This window comes from Erythrolamprus reginae, chromosome 11 (genome assembly GCF_031021105.1).
Source record: "Erythrolamprus reginae isolate rEryReg1 chromosome 11, rEryReg1.hap1, whole genome shotgun sequence".
In the NCBI taxonomy this organism is placed as follows: Eukaryota; Metazoa; Chordata; class Lepidosauria; order Squamata; family Dipsadidae; genus Erythrolamprus; species Erythrolamprus reginae.
In genome coordinates, this window is record NC_091960.1 from 16,467,871 (window position 1) to 16,491,402 (window position 23,532).

General features: G+C 40.9%; 1 protein-coding gene across 2 annotated transcripts in view; it reads right to left on the bottom strand.

Annotated features, from left to right (window-relative positions):
* The window catches only part of PTPRU (protein tyrosine phosphatase receptor type U), a 558,855-nt gene that overhangs the window by 79,153 nt on the left and 456,170 nt on the right, over positions 1-23,532 (bottom strand). For both annotated transcript variants that reach the window (XM_070764504.1, XM_070764505.1), the window contains exons 17-21: positions 17,465-17,537; positions 9,323-9,399; positions 2,767-2,803; positions 2,152-2,249; positions 1,933-2,049 (exon numbers count right to left, since the gene is read on the bottom strand). In XM_070764504.1, coding sequence (XP_070620605.1) covers positions 1,933-2,049; positions 2,152-2,249; positions 2,767-2,803; positions 9,323-9,399; positions 17,465-17,537 — 402 coding nt within the window. The remainder of the gene's footprint in view (positions 1-1,932; positions 2,050-2,151; positions 2,250-2,766; positions 2,804-9,322; positions 9,400-17,464; positions 17,538-23,532) is intronic.

The window sequence follows — 23,532 nt, forward strand, 5'->3', positions numbered from 1 at the left end:
AAATGTAAAAAATGTGCCGCGGCTCAAAAAAGGTTGAAAATCACTGTGTTAAACAACAATGGATCTCACAAGTAGTCTTGCTTGACATCTTTTCAATTAGGAATCCTGTCTGATAGCCCTGACTATTACATTCAAAATCAGCAAACAAATTATGTATTAATAGAAAGAGGCATTATCAACACCTGTCTCTTGTAATTTCTCTCTTTTGAGAATGAATGAAATGCTGACTCAAAATCGACAAAGGCAAAAAGTAAACATATTTTTTAGAAGGGAGTTCTACTTTTTTTCACTAGATAGTTTAGAACCAAACTTCAATCTTATGACAATCTTATTCATCTGTTAAGATGTATTTTTGTTCAACTTGCAGTTTTATTTATTTATTTTCTATTATTATTATTATTGTTGTTGTTGTTGTTGTTGTTGTCATTTATTAGATTTGTATGCCGCCCCTCTCCGAGGACTATTTATTTATGCCAGGCATAAAATTTGCCTTCTATACTAAGGAAACTAAACATGATGGTGCAGTGGTGAAAGTGCAGTACTGCAGGCTATTGCTCCTGCTACCTGAAATTTGGCAGTTTGAATCTCAGCAGGCTCAAGATTGACTCAGCCTTCCATCCTTCCGAGGTGGGTAAAATGAGGACCCAGATTGTTGGGGGCAATAGACTGACTATGTAAACTGCTGTAAAGCACTGTGAAAAAGTATATAAGTCTAAGTGCTATTGCTATAACAGTCAAGCCATAATCATGGTCTTTGCCTTGCTAAAGTTCTTTATAAACAGTGTTTCTCAACCTCAGAAATTTTAAGATAGATCAGTTTCCAGAATTCCCTACCTATGCAGAATCCTGCTACCCGCCACCCCGCCCGTTGCTTGCTTTTACAGCTCAAGAACTAGGGAGGGCCCCTTCTGAGCAACTTGTTCCACCCACATTCCTGCTGCAAGCTAAACTGCTTTTGATTTGACCGCTCCAGTGGTGGGTCGCTCCCAGTTCAGCCCAGTTCTGCAAACCCATAGCACTGGCAATGGGAGGTTCCACCCACCCACCTAGAACCCACTACTGGACTGCTCCCTTAGTTACCTCTCTTCAGCCATCTCCCAAGGTCATTCCTATATACATTGCAGGATTTCTGAGAGTTGAAGTCCATACATCTTAAAATTGCTAAGATTCAGAAATGCTGGTTTAAAGGCACCAACTTGTAGTTGTGTTTACGATTCTATATTCAATCACTAAATATGCCTCTTATATTCAGACTTCTAATTCTCTACCAAACTAATGCTATTTTCTTTTTAAAAAAAGGGTTAGTTACCCACTGCGAAGCATATTTCAGGGCTTCTTTTAAATCATTTTTAAAACTAGTATTTCTGAATAAAATAAGAGAAAGAAGAAGATGAAAGTCTTCGGGTAATATGTTATTATGTGCTGTCTGGAGTCATGTATAAGATAATCCATAGAAGACCCATAAATAATGATGGGCGAACCAAACCCACACAATTCGAGTCCGTACCGAATTTTGTGATATTCGGTATGCCGAACACAAACATGAAATTTTTTCAAACTTCGGGCAAAGTTCGGGGTCGTGTTCGGCGTTCGGAGCTTTGACGTCACCGGCAGGTTGCTAAGGATGCCAAGGTGATCACTTCCTGGATTCCATGGAATCCAGGAAGTGATCACCTTGGCATCCTTAGCAACCTGCTGGTGACGTCAAAGCTCCGCCCCCGGAATATCTTCATGGCAGGGATTCCCCGTTCGGGTTCAAGTTCGGGTTCGGTTCGGGTTCGGCTGAATTTTGCATAAAGTTCATCCAAACTTGCCGAACACGAACACCGTTGGGTTCGCCCATCACTACCCATAAATAAATAAATGTCCAAATATTAACATGGATAAAACAAGATACATTTATAGACTGAAGGATATCCTTACAAATCTTACCCTTTCCAAGGCGAATGTCCTCACCACGTATTCCGCCAGAGTCTCTGATTTCACGTGGGTAATTTTAATGTCTCCATACATCTCTGAGTCATCTGGCCAATACTTGGCACATTTAACCTGTATGCAACAATAAACCAGCTTATAGTTAAGTCTATCGTGGAGAAAAAAAATCATCATCTGAATCCAGTAGTGAAGAGGAAACCAAGAATGATCACTTACCCTTCCTACTTCTACCAGTTTTGTTATCATCACTATGCTGGAACAGTGTTCCTGCCACACCATCCGCCAAAAATCATAGACCATCTCCTGTTTGGGCCCTAGAGTACAGGTAGAAAAATCCAAAAAATAAAAAAATGGTTGAAAATAGAGATAAAGAAAGTCAGGGACCCATTTAAATACCATGGCTATTTTAGCAATAGCACTGATATACCTGCCCCAAAGTGCTATCCAGCAATCTCTGAGCAATTTACAAATGTCATCATTTTGCCCTCAACAATCTGGGTCCTCGTTTTACTCAGAAGGATGGAAGGCTGGGTCAACCTTGAGTTGGTGAGGATCAAAGTTCTGGCAGTCAGCAGAAATAGCCTGCAATACTGCATTCTAACCACTGGTGCCACCACAGCTATTTTACCTGATATATAATCTCAAAGCACTTTTAGATATTTTGTAATGCACTGAGGAAGCTTGAACATGAAATGTTTTGGGCACATCTTGGTATTCAGCACATCTTCTTGTGTTGTCTTCTTTCCAGATGTGCAAAAACATTGGAATTGGAAGAAAGGAGAAAGCATGCCAAAAAGGCATAGCCAAATAGTAGGGATGAAGGTATCTTACCTTGTGTGGCTATGAAGTGGTTAGACCTTTGGTAACCCTGCAAAGAAAAAGAAATATGTATTATAAGAAGGGAAGGAAGGAAGGAATATGCTGGGATAGATTTGACTGTTGGATGGAAAAATGGAAAAATTCAAAATAGATAGTTAAAATAAAAGACGTAACGATTAAGGAGAAAGAAACAGAAGCTTAAATATCGGGGGGAAAGAAAAAAAGGGAGAAAGAGGAAAGACCTATTTGAAAGGATGTATAGAAACTGTAAATGAATTGTTAATATTAGCTATGTAAGTATGAATAATTATTAATGAATATCATGAGAAATGTAAACTGACTTGTCACGTAACATCCACTGTTTTTAAATGTTCTTTGTTTGTTATATGTATTTGTAAATAATTTTTTTCTAAAAAAGGAAGGAAGGAAGGAAGGAAGGAAGAAAGGAAGGAAGGAAGGAAGATTGATTTTATCCATTTCTATATGATTTGCTACTCTAAAAGCTGAAACCTCTTGTTTTCTTCCTGTAACAGTTATTCCAAAATCTACACACTTTTAAGGCGAGGTAGAGGCAGGAAAGATAATATTCCATTTGATGTTTAAGCAATGTGTCTCAACCAAAACATCTTCCAAGTCCTAACTGCCATTCATAGCCTCCATGCCCCACTACAGAATGGTTATTTCCAAACAGCCTCTCCAATGTATACTTTTCATAATTGTTTGTGCTGTTCGCATCCAGTATGTATCTACTAGCAGCTCCTTTGCAACCATCTGTCTTGGTCTTTGGTACATAGGTAGACACTTCCTCCTCCTCACATCACACTTATAGCCAAAAGCTATTTAATACAGCCAGAATGGGTTCCTCTGAAATCCGATAAATATCTCATCAACTTTACCCTAGAAAAACCTGGAAGGAAATGCATGTTGCTGTTAGGAAAGCAACATGGATTTCTTTCTTGTGGCAGGATTTTCCAGCTGGGGTGGGTAACCAGAAGTTTTAGAGACTCTGTAAATCATGGACATTAACCTTCCCTCCCAAAGCTTCTACTATGACAGTGTTTCCCAACCTTGGCAACTTGAAGATATTTGGACTTCAACTCCCAGAATTCCCCAGCCAGCAAATGCTGGCTGGGGAATTCTGGAAGTTGAAGTCCAAATATCTTCAAGTTGCCAAGGTTGGGAAACACTGTACTGTGAAGTAACAACTTGCAATGTGACATAGGGAGAAATGATTAAATATACAGTTGGGGGTGTAATTGTGTTAGCTATATGGAAAGGAGCAACATCAATTTAAAAAAAAATCAAATTAGATTCTGTCCATCTCACTCATAATGTATATAATGATTATTCTGGATCAACTCTCCCCTTTAATGAGGGAGACTAAGACTCTGTCCTGCCAAATGCAATCTCTGACCCTTAGTTGCATGCCCCTGTTCTAACAAGCATGGAAATAACAAGCACAACTACACATGGAGGACTCCACTGAACCAGGACTTCAATGTATGGCACTGAACCTCAAATCATCTCTAGGGAAAATGTACGTATTCGTCCCAGGATACACAGGCCGTGGGGATGAGTAATTAAAAACAGAAGCAAATCACAGGTCGAAAAGACTGCATGTAGCATCATGACACATGGAGATAATTACAATTAGTCCTCATTTTACAACCATTCCATTTAACAACTGTTCAGAGTTACAACCATCCTGGAAAAAACCCACTTATGACTGGTTCTCATGCTTATGACCGTCACAGCATTCCTCAGGGTCAAAATTTGGACACTTGGCAACTGGCATGTGTTTATGATAGTTGCAGAGTCCTGGGGTGATGTGATTTCTATTTGCAGCATTCTCAACAAGCACGCTCAATTGGGGGGGGGGCTGGATTTGCTTACCAAACCACACAATTCATTGAACATGAAATGTTTTGGGCACATCTTGGTGCACCAGTTGCGTCCCTATCTGGATCGGGAGTCACTGCTCACAGTCACTCATGCCCTCATCACCTCGAGGCTCGACTACTGTAATGCTCTCTACATGGGGCTACCTTTGAAGAGTGTTCGGAAGCTTCAGATTGTGCAGAATGCAGCTGCGAGAACAATCATGGGCTTCTCTAAATATGCCCATGTTACTCCAACAGGGGTCAGTCCTCTCCCCCCCTACTATTTAATATCTACATGAAACCTCTGGGTGAGATCATCCAAGGGCATGGGGTGAGGTATCATCAATATGCCGATGATACCCAGTTGTACATCTCCACCCCATGTCCAGTCAATGAAGCAGTGGAAGTGATGTGCCGGTGCCTGGAGGCTGTTGGGGCCTGGATGGGTGTCAACAAACTCAAACTCAACCCAGACAAGACGGAGTGGCTGTGGGTTTTGCCTCCCAAGGACAATTCTATCTGTCCGTCCATTACCCTGGGGGGGGGGAATTATTGACCCCCTCAGAGAGGGTCCGCAACTTGGGCGTCCTCCTCGATCCACAGCTCACATTAGAAAAACACCTTTCAGCTGTGGCGAGGGGGGTGTTTGCCCAGGTTCGCCTGGTGCGCCAGTTGCGGCCCTATCTGGACCGGGAGTCATTGCTCACAGTCACTCATGCCCTCATCACCTCGAGGCTCGACTACTGTAACGCTCTCTACATGGGGCTACCTTTGAAAAGTGTTCGGAAACTTCAGATCGTGCAGAATGCAGCTGCGAGAGCAATTATGGGCTTCTCCAAGTATGCCCATATCACGGCAACACTCCGCAGTCTGCATTGGCTGCCGATCAGTTTCCCGTCACAATTCAAAGTGTTGGTTATGACCTATAAAGCCCTTCATGGCACCGGACCAGAATATCTTCGGGACCGCCTCCTGCCGCACGAATCCCAGCGACCGGTTAGGTCCCACAGAGTTGGCCTTCTCCGGGTCCCGTCGACTAAACAATATCGTCTGGCGGGACCCAGGGGAAGAGCCTTCTCTGTGGGGGCCCCGACCCTCTGGAACCAGCTCCCCCCTGAGATTAGGATTGCCCCCACCCTCCTTGCCTTTCAGAAACTCATTAAAATCCACCTCTGCTGCCAGGCATGGGGGAATTGAAACATCTCCACCTTGCCCATGTAGTTTTTGTGTATGATTCGATTGTGTGCTTGTTTTTTATATATTGAGGTTCTTTTGGATTTTTTTAAACTTAAAACTGTAATTTAGATTGCTAAATATTAGACTTGTTACTATGTATTGTTTACCATTGTTGTGAGCCGCCCCGAGTCTACAGAGAGGGGCGGCATATAAATCCAATAAATCTAATCTAATCTAATCATTGAACTACAGTGATCTGCTTAACAATTGTAGTTAAGAAACGGTCATAAAATCAGATGCGACTCACTTCACAGTGCCTTGCTTAATGATAGAAATTCTGGCCTCATTTATGGTTGTAAGTGAAGGATTACTTGCAGGACCACCTTCTGCTGTATGAGTCCCAGCAACCGGTTAGGTCCCACAGAGTCAGCCTTCTCCAGGTCCCATCAACTAGACAATGTCGCTTGGCGGGGCCTAGAGGAAGAACCTTCTTTGTGGCGGCCCCAGCCCTCTGGAATCAGCTCCCTCCAGGAGTCTTAAGACTCATTTATGCCGCCAGGCTTGGGATGATTAGATCTTAGCCCCCTGGCCAATGAAAGTTATGTGTGATTGTTGTCTGAATGGGTATGATTGATTTTTTAAACAAAATTGGGGATTTTAGATTCGTTTTTCTAGCTTTAACTAATTGGATTTATCTATTATATTTCATGCCTTTCTTTTATATGTTGTAAACATATAAATCAAATAAATAAGTTAGTTAGTTAGTTAGTTAGTTAGTTAGTTAGTTAGTTAGTTAGTTAGTTAGTTAGTTAGAATGCCTTGAGCAACCACTATGAACACTTCCCTTCTTCTAAGCCAGGGGTCTCCAAACTTGGCAATTTTAATACTTGTGGACTGGCTGGCTGAGGAATTCTGGGAGTTGAAGTCCACAAGTCTTAAAGTTGCTAAGTTGGAGGCCCCTGTTCTAAGCCATTTAATGCACGCACACAGCTAACTCCTGACTGGGAAGCCCAAAGGGTAGAAAAAGATGGAAAAGGGCCAATGAACAAGAGCGAATCAGGAAGAGCTTAGTCTCCATAGTAGAGCCTAGGATTTCCCAGATGGCTTGCAATTTCCCATGTCCTGCCGTCTTTAGTACGATCTGCCAAGACAAACAGTCAGATCTCCACTGTTTGCTCTCAGTTGCTATGGAGAAGGAGATATCTTGCTAGGGGGCAGAGGCAGGAGCGGAATAAAAGATACCACAGGAGAGCGTTTGGATAAATATTAAAGAAGCTTCAAGCAAAAAAGAGAGCGTAGGATGCCTACTATTTGGGGCTTAGCATTTCTGGATTGCTTACATCAAGAGCACACAAACATTTTCATTAGTCCATGTTAATATTAATTTTGCAAATTGCTACCTTTTAAATTTAGAACTTTTCACGACCGTGGACACCTTTAAGTACACAATTATTTGGGTTTTTAAAAAGTACAAATGAAAGTGTAAGTGTTGTTGAAAGTCATTACGGTGGGAACCACAAACATTTCAGTCTGAATGTCTAGTGGAATATTTGAGGACGGCTTGAGAACTGAGGTTGTTTGTAATATATTGTGAGTAAAACTAATCAGTCAATTATCCTTACGTTACAAAGTATAGAAAAGAAGGAGGCAGAGCTACAGCTTAGTTTTTCAAATAACCAGATTTAAGCCCAAGGATACATATCATGCAAATAGACACAACAAAATACAATACAATGGCCCTGTATCATAGGCAGTGAGGACAAATAGGAATAGCAAGAGCATGTAGACATATTTCACCCCTGTAGCACTTTAAAGCACACTCTGGGTGGTTTACAATATAAGCATTATTTGCATATTCTCTCCAACTTTGGGTCTCATTTTACTGGCCATGGAAGGATGGAAGGCTAAGTTAACCTTGAGCCCTGTCGGGATCGAACTCCCCATTCCCTCCCTACTCTAGGGGAAGGATATTGCAAAATCCCCATTCCCTCCCTACTCCAGGGGGAGAATATTGCAAAATCTCCATTCCCTCCCTATTCCAGGGGGAGGATATTGCAAAATCCCCATTCCCTCCCTACTCCAGGGGAAGGATATTGCAAAATCCCCATTCCCTCCCTACTCCAGGGGGGGGGGATATTGCAAAATCTCCATTCCCATCCCCTTCTGGAGCCAGCCAGAGGTGGCATTTGACAGTTCTCCAAACTACTCATAATTTCCACTAGTGGTTCTCCAAAACCTGTCAGAACCTGCTGGATTCCACCCCTGCACCAAGGGAACAAGAGAGACTTCTAAAGTCCTGCTGTTTCAGACCACAGTACATAAAATCCACCATCAAAAACACCCATTGTGAAATAGTGTCTGTTGTGGTGGGGTGGGATGAGGTAGGAAAATCCCTTCACTCCAAAATGAACAATTATGGAATCTTGACTGGAGGAGAAATGAGAAAGAAGAGAAGGATATGACATATACTTACTTCTCGGTTTATCCGAATCTTAGCAAGCCCACAGGTTTGAGAGAAAAAGAAATCAGAGACAGACAGATTAGCGAGACAAGAGCAGAGGAAGAATAGACCCATTAGTAAAAGGGGTGCACTAAACAGCAACATTGATGGGTAGAGAAGCAGCAGCAACAACAACAGGGAAGAGTGATGGATTTAGTAAGATTCATTTAACTTTCTCATTCAGAAACATTTAAAAAGTACTTTTGAACTTTGTCTCCTTTTGACTATTTGCATGTTAGATCTGAAATGTGAGCACTTAATATGACCTTTGAAAACTGAGAACTTTTAAAACATCATCTCTCTTGTTCAACAAAACACTGTCAAAGAGTAAAAAGGATTGCATCCAGGTAATCAAAATATTTATGATACATTAATTAACAAAATCAAATAACAATGTAAGAGTTTATATATTGAACTCAGATATTCAAATATTGACAAAACCTTCCAATATCCATGGAGTTTCCAAAATTCTGGACTGGTGATGGCATTCATCAATCATTTCCCCCCTTATTCTAATGAAAGCATTATTTCCAAAATAAAATAATGTCTAATGTTAATTCTGGAACGCAGGGTTTCCATCCTTGTGCTTCTGTGATTTGATGTGGTTGTTGATATTATTTCAGGAAAGTGTTTTATATTACTTTCATCAGAAAGAACATGAGGATGTCCAAGTTAATCTAAGGGGTTGCTTTGGAAAACAAGCTCATCCCTTGAGACACAAGAATGATTTAATTATACACTGCATATATTTTTTATCTTCTGATTTATTCCTGACCTATAAGAGTTCATTCTTGTGCAAATGAACAAAGGAGGATTCTATAAGTGAACAGGAACAGATATAAGCATGAAAAAGAGGAGGAGGAGGAGAAAAATGAGAACTTCTAAGGATGAATATATCAAACAGAGACTTGGGGTATAACAGAACAGAAAGAACATTCTGCGTTACACAACCAAATACGTTTCTAAGGTAAGAAAAATGCATAACAAGAGTAAGAGAAGCTGACATACTTACATCAATGTAGTTGGCATTGATATAGTCAGAATTGGGATCACCAAGAAGTGGATGGAGTTTAACCCGGTGTCGATCATCTGGAAACAAAATCAGATATGACTGTTAGGGTAAGGTAGAGTAGGGTAGGGTAGAGTAGAGTAGAATTGAATTGAATTCATTATGAGCCAAGTGTGATCGGATACACAAAGAATTTGTCTTTGGTGCATATGCTCAGTGTACATAAAAAGAAAAAAGAAAGAAGAAAAATACATCCATCAAGAATCATAAGATACAACACTTAATGATATTCATAGGTTACTACTACTACTACTACTACTACTACTACTAATAATAATAATAATAATAATAATAATAATTTATTAGATTTGTATGCCGCTCCTCTCTGAAGCAATCAAATCATACTAGGAAACAAACAGAACTATATAAATCATAAAAATACAAGCAACATGGTTATAGTCATGAGTGGGAGGACATAGGTAATAAGAAGGATGAGAAGAAGAATAGTAATACAGTCTTAGTAAATAGTTTGACAATGTTGTGGGAATTAGTTGTTTAGCAGAGTGATGGCATTCAGGAAAAGATAGACAGAAGAGCGTTGGGAAACCTTTAAATACTCATATATTGAATGCAAATGATTTCCCCTTCCTCCCTTCAGTTAATTTCTAGAAATTCTAGTTAGGCAGAGAGGTGGGATTCAAAGACTCCAATCGTAAAGTTCACTTCCTATATTTTCCAATAGGATTGGTGAATGTTGGCTTGCTGCTTGCTTTTGGCTTGCCACTTGCATTTCTTCCAAAAATGCACTGTAGAAAATTGCAAAAAAAAAAAAACGCTAATCTGACATGCAATCTTACACTTTGTGACTTACTAATCCATGCAATTTGGTGTAGAAATCCCTTTAATTCTATTTTCTTAATAGATTGATATCTGCCAGGCTTCAAAAAACAAGAAAGTCACACACTGTTACTTCTAACTAGTATCTTTATTGTACCGGGAGCAGGTGTGGGCAGTAGGCAGGACGGGGTGGAACACAGTTCCACCGGCGGAAATGAAGATGCGTGTACAGCTCCAGCTGATTGGCAGCTGTCACTTCCTGGATTCCTGGTCTCGGCTCGGCTCACCTTTTTTCCCTGCTGCTGCTGCTGCATCTGCACTCCTTGCTTTTTTCCTCTTTCCTCCTTCCTGGCCTCAGATGAGCTTCCCTCTCTCCTGCCCGGCTCCCCTCCAGCCTAACCCGGCCCCCTCCCACCTGAGGTGCAAGCAGAAGACATGGGTGGAAACGGCGCTGGCAGCATTTATGCTTCTGGCAGCACCCCTTTGCCTGGCTACCTAGCCTGAGGCAGGGGACGACCCAGGAAGGAGAGCGCAGGAAACTCAAAGCAAATTGTCACCCAGCGAGCGGCACTGGTAAGGTTTTAAGTCGAAGACTTAAAAGTTCACCTGAACAATTATGATTTGTTCAAGCCACTCCCACCTGATCACATGGCTGGCAAACTACTCCTATTGAGTAACATGACCATTAAGCCACACCCACAAAATAAGTCACACCACAGTGTGGCAGTAAAAATTTTGGCTGCCCATTACTGACCAGGAATATAAGCAGGTATTTTGCCAAATTAAAGCAACTATTTGCATCTTTAAAGATCTACTCTGGCAGAAGCTATCTTGACCCAACTTATCTAAATTCAATCCTGTGCAATACAATCCCCCTTCCTGGGAATCCAGACTACATTCCACCACAAAAACTCTCCCAGAACATAACACTTTGCTTCCAAAATTGCTTTTCCAGGAGGCAAATGGAGACTTTCTTGTTTTTTCTTTTGAAGATGTTTTGCTTCTCTGTTGTGGCCCACCAGCAGCCCATGCAGCTGCTAGCTGATTCCAACAGCGCAGAGGCTGATGTGGTGATGAGCTAGTGGCCTGTGCAGCTGGCACCCGAGTTGGACAGTGAAGAGGCTGGAGAGGACTTGGTGTCAGAGGTGGAGATTGAACCAGAGCCTTCAGAATCTCCAGAGGCTTCCATCAGTGATAAGGAAGAAGAGGAGGAGCCTATTCTCAATGCATGGGCATGCAAAGCTGTCAAAAGGCAGGAATGGATCCTCAGGAGGAGGTCTCTTTGGAGTAAGACTTGGGGCTAATTGTTCACTACCCTAGCCTATTTAAGGGATGATGACGAAAGAACCAATTTGCAGGAAATGTTCCTTCATGCCTTGACTCCAGAAATGCCTGATCAAGTCTTGTCCTCTCTCTTAGCATTTTTCCTGCAAATTGCTTCTGGGCATTTTGCCAACCACCATAAGATTTCATAATCCTATTTACTGAGTAAATTTGTTTACTCAGATTTGATTTATTATTTTGTGAATTCATGCTGGCTTTAATGAAGTTGAATTAACAGCTAGTGTTCAGAAAAGACTGCTTTAAATTATATCAGTGTTTGACGACTACTAAAAAAGCTCATTAATAGTCCTTAATTAGTAAACTAATAGTTCAGACTTTGTATGTGTTGTGTTCTTTATGGTGCGTAGCTGGGGCTGAACATTCTCATCAAAGATTCAGCCTTAAGGGGATAGTGGGAAGGGAAGAACTATCCTGACTATTCTGTCAAAGCTGAAGTAACATCTTGGATGAGAAGCGAAACGTCTTCAAAAAAAAAAGCAAGAAAGTCCAGTTGCCTCTGGTAGATGCATGGGTCAGGAGAATGTGGTCTAGATGTGAAAATAAGGGGTTCTTGGCATTAATATATCTGAAACACTTGACCACGCCTTGCCAGTCTATAAGGGACATTCTAATGGGAATTGGGCATGGCGAACAATGTTTCTCATTATGGCAGTTGGTGCATCAAAACTGAGAGACTTTTCTGCTTTCACAGACTTTTATTCATGCTTGTTTTATGTGCTGCTGAGTTCCATGGCATCCTTCAGTATGAAAAGACCATGGTATCATGCTCTGGATTCCCCATACACGGAACAGTGTGTTTTGACAAACTACCAGAAGCACTTCAGGAAAGGAGAGTTATGACTCTCTCTGGCTCGCAGCCTGGTCTCCTCTTATCTTCGGCTCATTGGAGAAACACTGCCAACATGAAATTCCTTAGAGTTAACCAGTTTATTGCATGACTTGTTTTACTAATAGATTTTGTCTATGATCAAATTTTGGACAGTGTGTGTGGCTCTTTATTTCTGATTGCTGCCCTTTCCGGAAAGAACAACAGTTAGATGCAGAGGAAGAATAAGGACAACATCAGGATGTTTTTGCTTCTGGTCTCCTGTAATGTACCTTCCGCTGAGTGTCAGATCTTACAGTTACACCCCCCTCAGACAGCTTCTCTCATCCTGAAGTAGCTCTCTTTCTCTCGCCCACTAATGTGTTCTGAAAAATCCATATGCTTCCCTGTAAGAGCAACACAAACTGAGATGCAATGCAGCATATGTCCCCAAGAATACATACTCCCACCCAGAGAGGGATTAGATCTATGCCAGTCTGCACCATTACTGTGGAAGAGTGGAAGAGAATGGCAGTGTCAAAATGAGATGTGCCGTTTTGTCCTATGCACAGCAGAAAACAAACACCCCTTGTGCTATTAGGTCAACAGCCAACGTGCTCCTTTTGGCCCCTTCCTTCCAGAAATGTTGGCTAAGGAGTGGAGTGAAATTGGTGCTTGGCATTGCCTAAGCTATTTTGAACAATTTTGCGCTCTCTCTCTTTTTTTTTTGCCTCTGTGATAACATGGAATTTCAATTTGGGAAAAAAAGGCAGATAGACAGCTATAATTAGGAGCAATAAAAATAGCCACCATGGCAAAGAAAAAGCAGCTGCTGGAGGAGGAGATATTTTATAGCAGAAATTCACAATAAATTGCATTCATCCTTCCAGGAGAGAGAGAGAGAGAGAGGCTATCCCTGGTTACTCATTTAACTATTTTAGTTAGAGAGGATATCCCTGGTTACTCGTTTAACTATTTTTAAACAATTCATTGAATACTGAACACTATCATCATTTGATGTCTCTTTTTGTCTTTCACAAGTTGAATTATACCATGCTAAGCCATGGTTTGCTTAAACAAGTAGTATGACCCAAGGCACAGCATCCTAACTTATAAATCATGGCTTAGATTGCATAGTGATTAGGGTTCAGGCAAGCTACTCTATAATTTAGTGAAATCTGGAACTTCAACCACCTGTACCCACAAATAGCATGTTCTATTTATAAGAGATCATAATGATGGTTTGTTGCACAGTGGAATCTTATCATGTTGCAGGTCAACAACCTCTCTGAAAAGATGTTCTACCTCATGTGTTAATGAACCCCGTCTATGGAGATTCTTGGTCATCCAGGTCATGGTTGTCCCAAAAGTGCTTTTTCAAGAGACAACTGGACTTTCTGATTTTTCTCTGAAGAAGTTTTGCTTCTCATCCAAGAAGTTTCTTCAGCTTCTTCAGAGCTGAAGAGGAGAAGAAAAATGTCTTCAAAGAAAAACTAGAAAGAAACTCTTGAAAAAGTGTATTTGGGAACCCCAATATAGTTACCCAGTAAAGAATAAAAATTCCAAATGAAATCAAGTCCTCAAACCTTGTAGGAATTAAGATGCCAGTATCATTTCAGCCCGATTCCTTCTACCATGCTATCCAAGTCATGTCAATTTAACACAATGAAGTTTCTCCAGCTACTACAAGACCCAGAGCAGGTATGTAGGTCAGAGAAGTCTATAAATAAAATTCTAACTCTTTACTGCAATTTAGTGTTGTTCTGGATTTTTGCAGCTCATGTACAGTAGAGATAGAGATTTTCTATCTCAAATCACCACTGCATTTTTCATAACAAGACAGATGTGGATTGCAAATCTTTCCCTCCACATTATTTTTATTTCACAGGAATGGCTCCAGGACAGACGAGAAATACAGAATAATTGCTGAGGTAAAATGTTTAGAGCTGAGGCTAGCCTTTCCCTTTGCAGCATTCTGGCCTCCTTTGTCATTCAAAATCCAGTGAAATAAAAGAAGAGGAAAAATGCAGCTTAAAGAATATGAGCCGGGGTGGCGCAGCAGGTAGAGTGCTGTACTGCAGGCCACTGAAGCTGACTTGTAGATCTGAAGGTCAGTGGTTCAAATCTCATCACCGGCTCAAGGTTGACTCAGCCTTCCATCCTTCTGAGGTGGGTAAAATGAGGACCCGGATTGTGGGGGCAATAGCCTAGCTCTGTTTAAAAAAAGTGCTATTGCTAACATGTTGTAAGCCTCCTTGAGTCTAAGGAGAAAGGCGGCATAAAAATCGAATGAATGAATGAATATCAAGGCAAGTGCGTGGACATACTGAGGGCCCAGGATACACTTATTCAGCTGGAATTTGGGAACGGAACAAATACAAAGTGTGCACTATTGTCAATAAAACTTGTCTATAAAAAACCCCCAATAAACTATCTACCTGTAGATGCTAAGCAAGACTATTGTTAAGTGAGTTTTGCCCCATTCTATGAACATTCATATTGCAGTTAAGTGTAACAGCAGGTGTTACATCAATAACATGGTTGTTAAGTGATTCTGGCTACTCCATTGACTTTGCTTTACAGAAGGTCGCAAGAAGTAATCATAGGTCTGCTCTGGACACTGCAACTATCATAAATACATAGCAGTTGACAAGCACCTGAATTTTGATCATGTGACCAGGTGGGGAGGAAAAGGCCAGAAGTTTATAATCATACTTGGAGTATTGCATGTAAAAAAGATTTTGATGATAAAAATGCAAGAGTCAATAGACTGCAATAATGAGTTAATGACAGGAAACATGGGTGCAATGATGGAGGACATCAAAATAATCAATGACCGTGTAGGATGTCTCGAGGAAAAAAGATTTGAGATGTTGCAAAGGTAAATGTAAAAAATGATCCTATGGGATTTTTTTCAGAGCTGTTGTGGTTTTGAACGGTCACTAAAGGAAGGGTTGTAAGTGGAGAACTACCTAGACAGTGGTACCTCTACCTAAGAACGCCTCTACTTAAGAACTTTTCTAGATAAGAACCAGGTGTTCAATATTTTTTTGCCTCTTCTTAAGAACCAATTTCTACTTAAGAACCAGAGCCCGGAAAAATTTCCCAGGAAATTTGAGAGCGGCATGAAGGCCCAGCCAGTTTCCTGCCATTCCTCCTGGCGCAGTGTATGGGAGGCAGCCTCGCGTCGAGTGTATGGGAGGCGTGTACTCCTCCTCGCCACCCCAGAGTTCCTTTTTTTTTAAGCCTTAAAGTTTTGGAATTTTTTTTATTTCCCTCACTGCACCTTCTTCCTTCGGCAGCAACTGTCCTCCTCCTCTTCTTCCTCCTCCTCCCACCCAAATTCCGAGCTTTTATTTCTTTCCTAATGGGTTTGCATGCATTATTTGCTTTTACATTGATTCCTATGGGAAAAATTGCTTCTACTTACAAACGTTTCTACTTAAGAACCCGGTCACGGAACAAATTAAGTTCTTAAGTAGAGGTAGCACTGTACAATCTTGTGAACCTATTATTATTTCCAAATAACTAACGTGCTAAATTTATATTTACTGTCAAAGAAATAAAGAGAAACTAGTATAGATATATTTCAAGCTGTTTAGCTCTCATCAGCTAGCCAAAGCAGAAGCAGTATGCTCTGTCCCCTATTTGGGTAGACCAGCATGACCTGATAGGCCAGTCTCATTGGAAAATACTTAGATATTTAATGGTTCTTATCAAATCATTTGGAATTTCCATGGTGTGGAGGTTTTGGGGTTTTTTAATGGTCCTTTCCTTTGAGAAATGTGGTGGCAACTGGGAAATAGGTACCCCATCCTATTCCAGTGCTCCATCCTCACTTTAATATTTTCTTTTTTTTATTAAAAAAAGTTTTTTTTATTTTTATGGACAAACAATACATGATTAATCTATCGGTGCTTCTTTTGTGCCTTCTCTCTATTCTCCAATAATTTCTCATATCCTAGTATCTATCATTTCATTTGTTGTAACATTTCAATCCTCTTTCTTTACAATATTACTCTATATGTATCTCTTCTCCAACCAATCATAAAATTGCCCCCATATTTGAAATATTCTGATTCCTCTCTTTCTTTAAGTACCAAGGGCAGTCTATTCATTTCTGCACAATCCAATATTTTCTTAATTATTTCTTCCTCCATAGGGATTTTCTCTGCTTTCCATCTTTGTGCAAATACTATCCTTGGTGCTGTTATCATATGTACAATCAAGTATATATTTTCCTTACTAAATTTCATTGGTAAGATACCCAATAGGAACAGTTCCAGTTGTAAATCTATATATTGCTGTGTCATTTCTTCTAACCATGATTTAATTTGCATCCAATAATTTCTTGCTTCTGAGCATGTCTCCCACATATGATAAAGATATGTTTATCTTTAAACGTTTTTGCCAGTTTTTCAGGTGACATGTGCCATCTATAAAATATTTTATATTGATTTTCCTTATATGCTGTGGACATTGTTAATTTGTAATTCCTTTCCCATAACTGCTGCCATTTATCTAACTGACCAAGGGGAGGGGGTGCCCAAGCTATCGTTGTTTCTTTTACCTGTTCTTCTGCTAGTTCACTACTGAGTAGATAATTACTGTATATCTTTTTTATATTATGCGTTCATCTGTTCCTGTGAGTATCTTATCCAATTCTATCATTTTTAAATAAAAACCATATAGTTCAACATCATTTTCATATCTTGTTCATGTTTACATATGAGTATACATATCTAAATGGATCCCGTGTTCTTTTATTTCTTGTTTCCCTTTTAACTCCCCCTTGTCCATTAAAATATTCATATATCTAAGAATGTTACTAATATTAATAATATTTGGATGTATTTGTGCTTCCATTGTTGATAACTATACTGGCATTTTCAAATAATGTTTATCTCTAATCTTCTCCCACACTTGTCTCACTTTAATATTTTCATGTGATTGTTTTTGTAAATGTAATCAATACCAGATCAAAATCTACCTGCTGCAAATTTGACAGACCAAGATCAGAGTAAGACCCAAACCAAATCCATATTGTGCAAACTCTGTAGAGTTTCAGGACATTTCAACTCTCCTAGCATTAAAGGCAGAATTATTGATTTTTCTTCATTTCTTTCTTTAAGGAAAAGGTTTTTGTCTCAGACACTTACAGGTAGGCATGTGATCTTGTCTCCCTTTGGTCTTTTCTTTCTTCTTTGAAGCATCCCAGCCTTCAAAGAAACTCTAGGAGGAAGAGAAGACTGTTATGTGCATCAAGTACTCTTAGGAATAAGCACACAGCATTTCCACCGGCAGTACAGATAACAATGGTTTCTCTAGAGGTTAGCCTCATTACATTGATTCAAAACTGGTTACCAAGTGTAGAGTTTATTTGATGGACTGATACTTGCATGCCTACATCTCAAAAGATATGGGGGTATAAGAACTAAAATTGCAAAGAAATTCTCATGTCAGACCAAATATTTATATATTATAATAACATATGTCTCCCAATCTCAGAACAGCCCAATTTTTATGAAAGGGGAGGCTTGGAGGAAAAGGCCCAGAGCAACAAAGATAATTAGAGGATTGGAGATGAAAACATATGAAGAATGGATGCAAGGAGAGAACCAATGTAGAACTAAGGAGAAAATTCCTGACAATTAGAACAATTTAGATGGCTTGTCTTCAGAAGTTGTGGGTGCTCCATCACTGGAGGCTTTTAAGAAGAGGTTGGGCAGTCATTTGTCTGATATGGTGTAGGGTTTCCTGCCAGAACAGGGGGTTGGACTAGAAGACCCCCAAGGTCCTTTCCAAGTCTACTATTCTGCTATTTTTGTTTTTTATCTCTGCTGCAGACATCTATGAAGGGCTTCATTTTTGGCTTCTGCTTCTATTTGTGGTCAATTTATTTTATTTATTTATTATTTGGATTTGTATGCCGCCCCTCTCCGAAGACTCGGGGCGGCTCACAACAAGTGTAAAACAAATCATAAATAATTCAATTAATTAAAATATTTAAAGATTTAAAAAACCCCATATACTAACAGACACACACACAGGCATACCATGTATAAATTAAATGTGCCCAGGGGGAGATGTTTAGTTCCCCCATGCCTGACGGCAAAGGTGGGTTTTGAGGAGTTTACGGAAGGCAGGAAGAGTAGGGGCAGTTCTGATCTCCGGGGGGAGTTGGTTCCAGAGAGTCGGTGCCGCCACAGAGAAGGCTCTCCCCCTGGGGCCCGCCAACCGACATTGTTTAGTTGACGGGACCCGGAGGAGGCCCACTCTGTGGGACCTAATCGGTCGCTGGGATTCGTGCGGCAGAAGGCGGTCTCGGAGATATTCTGGTCCGATGCCATGAAGGGCTTTAAAGGTCATAACCAACACTTTGAATTGTGACCGGAAACTGATCGGCAGCCAATGTAGACTGCGGAGTGATGGTGAAACATGGGCATACCTGGGTAAGCCCATGACTGCTCTCGCAGCTGCATTCTGCACGATCTGAAGTTTCCGAACACTTTTCAAAGGTAGCCCCATGTAGAGAGCATTACAGTAGTCGAACCTCGAGGTGTTTATTTATTATTATTATTTATTTATTTATCAAAACATGTACAAGATAGCAGGTATTGGTATAAACATAAATGAGTCCTTTGGGATTGGACAGCTAGAAGTCAAATACATATATACATACATACATACATACATACAAGCAAAGTAGGTCCTTAGGGAGTTGAGCGGCATACAAATTGAACAAACAAACAAACAAACAAACAAATAGGTACAGGTAAATTTGGACAATAGGACAGTAAGACATGAGTGGTAGGTACAATGGTGTGGTTATGCACACCTCTTACAGACCTCTTAGGGATGGGGTGAGGTCAATTGTAGATAGTCTACAGTTAAAGTTTTCTGGTGTTGGGGAAGAAACCACAGTCGGGTTGTGCATTCTAGGCATTGATAACTCTGTTGCTGAAGTCATATTTTCTGCAGTCGAGTTACGAGCAGTTTACATTGAGTTTGAATGTATTGTGTGCTAATATTAATAATAATAATAATAATAATAATAATAATAATAATAATAATAATAATAATAATAATTATTATTATTATTATTATTATTATTATTATTATTACTATTATTTATTAGATTTGTATGCCGCCCTTCTCCGAGGACTCGGGGCTCATGCATTGTTGCAGTTGAAGCTGTAGTATTCATTGACAGGTAGGACATTGTGGTAGATGATTTTATGAACTATATTTAGATCCGATCAAAGGTGACATAGCTCTAAGCTATCTAAGGCCAAAATTTCAAGCCTGGTGGAATAAGGTATTCTGTTGCGAATCAAGGAGTGGAGGACCCTTCTTGTGAAATATTTCTGGAATCTCTCGATTGTATTAATGTCTGATATACAGTGTGGGTTCCAGACAGATGAGCTGTATTCGAGAACTGGTCTAGCAAATGTTTTGTACGCTCTGGTTAGCAATGTAATACTACCAGGGAAGAAGCTATGCAAAATTAGATTAACAACACTTGGTGCCGTTTTGGCAATGTTGTTACAGTGGGCTCTGGCACTTAGGTCATTAGAGATGAGTACTCCAAGGTCCTTGACAGAGTGAGGGTCATCTACAAGGTTGTGTCCCCCAACCTTGTATTTTGTGTTCTGATTCTTTTTGCCAGTGTGTAAGACAGATTTGTAGTTGCCAGTTGTCAGACCATTGTGATACATGGTCAAGGTATTTTTGAAGGCTACCAGTATTGTCGATGGTGCTGAATAGTTTAACATTGTCAGCAAAGAGAACACAGTTGCTTATTATATGATCACAAAGGTCGTTTATGTAAAGTATGAATAGTGTTGGTCCTTAATTAATTAAGCAATCTGCCTAGCTCTCTTATGATAGTGAGCATGTGTTGTACACAAGTTGCTGGGTAAAGAAGAGTTTGGAGAGCAGAGATTTAGTGCCATGTGTTAAGTCTAACAGGTGCTTCACTCAACGATGCTTTTAAGAGAAGACCTTCTTGAAGCTGCTTTACAAGGGCCATGGGTTAAAAGGCAAAGTGAGCTCTGACAAATCTTCAGATGCCAGAAGAGTTTTCAGCAGAGAGGCCTCTCCTGGTGCTCTCAGAAAGGTTTCTGCCCTGGTGCAGCACATGTTCAGAAGCCTCTTCCACAATTCCTGGCCATGCACATGAGACCTCGAAAATCTGCCTTCAAAACACATGACTGATGCACCCTGCAAAGGCAAATTGTATCACCGCCACAATGCAAAGCAAAGCACGGTCATTTTGCAGATTTCTACAGTTAGTCCTCGACTTATGAACACAGCAGGAGCCAGAACTTCCATTGCTAAGCAAGGAAGTTGCTAGGTGAATTGTGCCCAATTTTTTGGCTTTGGTAAGCGGATCACTGCAATTCTGAAGTGAATCACTGCAGTTGTTAAGCAAAGCTGGCTTCTCACACTGAGTTTGCTTGTTGGAAACCAGCTGGGAAGTTTGCAAAGGGTGATCACATGAGCCAAGGACATTGCAACCATCCTAAAGACATGCCGGCTGGTAAGCATTTGGATCACATGATGGCAGGGATACTGTAACAGTTATAAGTGTGAGGACTAATCATAAATCACTTTTTTCAATGCCATTGTAACTTTGAAGGGCCACTAAACAAATGGTTGTAAGATGAAGACTATCTGTAGTACACATTATGCATAATATTTTCTGAAAAGTGTCAGACCAGAGATGTCAAACTCTAGACCCATGGGATGGATCCGGCCCACAGGCCACCCTGAAACAGTGCTGCAGTGCCTTTTTCAGCAAAAATGGAGCTCAGGAGGGCTGCACATGACTCTGCCAAGCTCCATTTTCACTTGCAAAGGGTTTCAGGAGGCTATCGCAACCAAATATTGAGTTCAGGAGGACCGTGTGCAGCCCTCCCATGCTCCATTTTCACTGGCAGAGGTTCCAGGAGGCCATTGCAGCCAAAAACAGAGCTTGGGAGGGTCACATGCAGCCCTCCCACGCTCCATTTTCACTGGCAGAGGTTCCAGGAGGTCGTTGCAGCCAAAAACAGAGCTTGGGGGGGGGCACATGCAGCCCTCCCAAGCTCCATTTTCACTAGCAGAGGCTGTCACAGCTGCAAATGGAGTTTGGGAGCCCGTTTTTGCTGGCTGAGTACTTCAGCCACCATAGGCACACCCCTAACACGAATGCCACTGAGCTGATGACACCCAGCTGGCCACCCCCCCCCCAAGCCCCCTCCCCAGGTCAAACATAACTCTGATGCGACCCTCAATGAAATCAACATTGACACCCCTATGTTAGACTATTATAGGAACAAGCCATACTGACAGAGAGGGTAATAAAGTTATAGTTAAAGGCAATATTAAGAATATTGTTAATACTGTTAAAAATATATAGATCGCCCAAAGCTAACCCTCGCTATTTTAAGTCAAGTGAGTTACATGTCACCACACTAAAGAAGGAATGGCACAAGATATAACCACTGTATCAAAAACTGCTTGGAACTGATTTAATGGAAGAGAAGTTATTCAAAATTAATTGGGCCTTGCTAAAATAGGATTTTTAAAAAGGAGGGGGAAGAGCTCTATAAAATAAATAAGAATGAAAACAGTATCCCATTCTCTTCACATTGTCTGAGCCACAGGAAAAAATATGTTGCATACTATAACAGGATGTTGCAGTGATTATTGGCTATTCCCCTGGGTACCATTTAGAGAGAAATTTTGGGCATTGCTCCAGAATCCCATAACCTGGAGGAATTAACAGAGGAACTGTGATTTCTCCTTTCCACTATTTGAGCCCCTCTGGAGAAATTAAGATTTCAAATACAACTAAAGCTTAGCTCTCAGGTACATTCTAAGTCTTTTTAGCGCTTATATCAAAGGAAAGGAAAGTGTGCTAGTGAGGGTAGGAAAGAAAAACCAGGATATGGAATGCTTGATGGGTACAAAGATGAGGATGGCTCCTGGGGCACCTTCTGGAGGATCCCCTTCAACCCTGGCAGTGCCCTGGGATACCTCGCTGACTGAACAAGAGGACAGTGGGGAAAGACATTTATTGAAATTTAAATCATAGAGCACATAACGAGAAACTGTGTCAGGGAGAATGCACACCTCTCTTATGACCTACTACCACTTAGTTTCAATGTGCGGAATTTCAATCACTCTTTCACAACTTGACTTCTCCCTGGTGGTGCCAGATTTTTTTTTTAACCGCACAACTACCGTAACAGTCAGGAATGATGGGAGTGTAGTGCAGTAGCCTCTGGAGAGCCATCACATCCTTTTTACAACAACCCCCAAGTCTTCCTTCCTTCCCTTCCTTCCCTTCCTCCCTCTCTCTCTCTCTCTCACTCTTCCTCTTTCTTTCATCCCTCACTTCCCCCCTCCCTCCCTCCTTCCTTTCTCCCTCCCTCTCTCACTCTTCCTCTTTCTTTCTTTCTTTCTTTCTTTTTTTCTTTCTTTCTCCCTTTCTTTCTTTCTTCCCTCCCTTCTCCCTCTTTCCTTCCTTCCTCCCTCCCTCCCTCACTCTTCCTCTTTCTTTTTTCCTCCCTTCCTTTCTCCCTCCCTCCCTCTCTCTCTCTCTTCCTCTTTCTTTCTTTCCTTCCTTCCTTCCTTCCATTTTTCTAGTCGCAAACTAGAAGTGGCCAACATGTCCAACATGCCTTTCTCCTTCCATTTTCTCCAATGAACTTTTGAAATGAGTTGGGCTGAGAGAAAGAGAGTGATTGCCCCAAGATGACCCAGCTGGCTTTCATGGCTAAGGCAGGACTAGAACTCCCTGTCACCCAGATTATAACCTGTTGCTTTAACCTTTAGATCAGTGGTTCTCAACTTGTGCGTCGTGATGCATTTGGCGGGTCGAACAACCCTTCACAGGGGTTGCCTAAGACCATTTGAAAACACATATTTCCAATGGTCTTGGGAACCAAGACACTGCTCCTCTATCTGTCTCCAGGCAGGTCCACCCACATGCAAATAAACTACTGCAAAAAAAAAAAAAAGTACCATGGGAACTTCTGAGCATGCGCAGAAGTCAAACACTGCGTGTGTGTCACCATCTTGTTTTTGGCTTATTTTGCAATTTTTTAAAAAATAGGCATTGCGCATATGTGCACATGTAATGCCCACAAGCGGCCACGATGTGCAGCCACACAGCGCAGAAGGAAGCAAACTAGCAGCCAGATAAGTTAGAACCCACCCCTGAGTTTCGTAATAATTT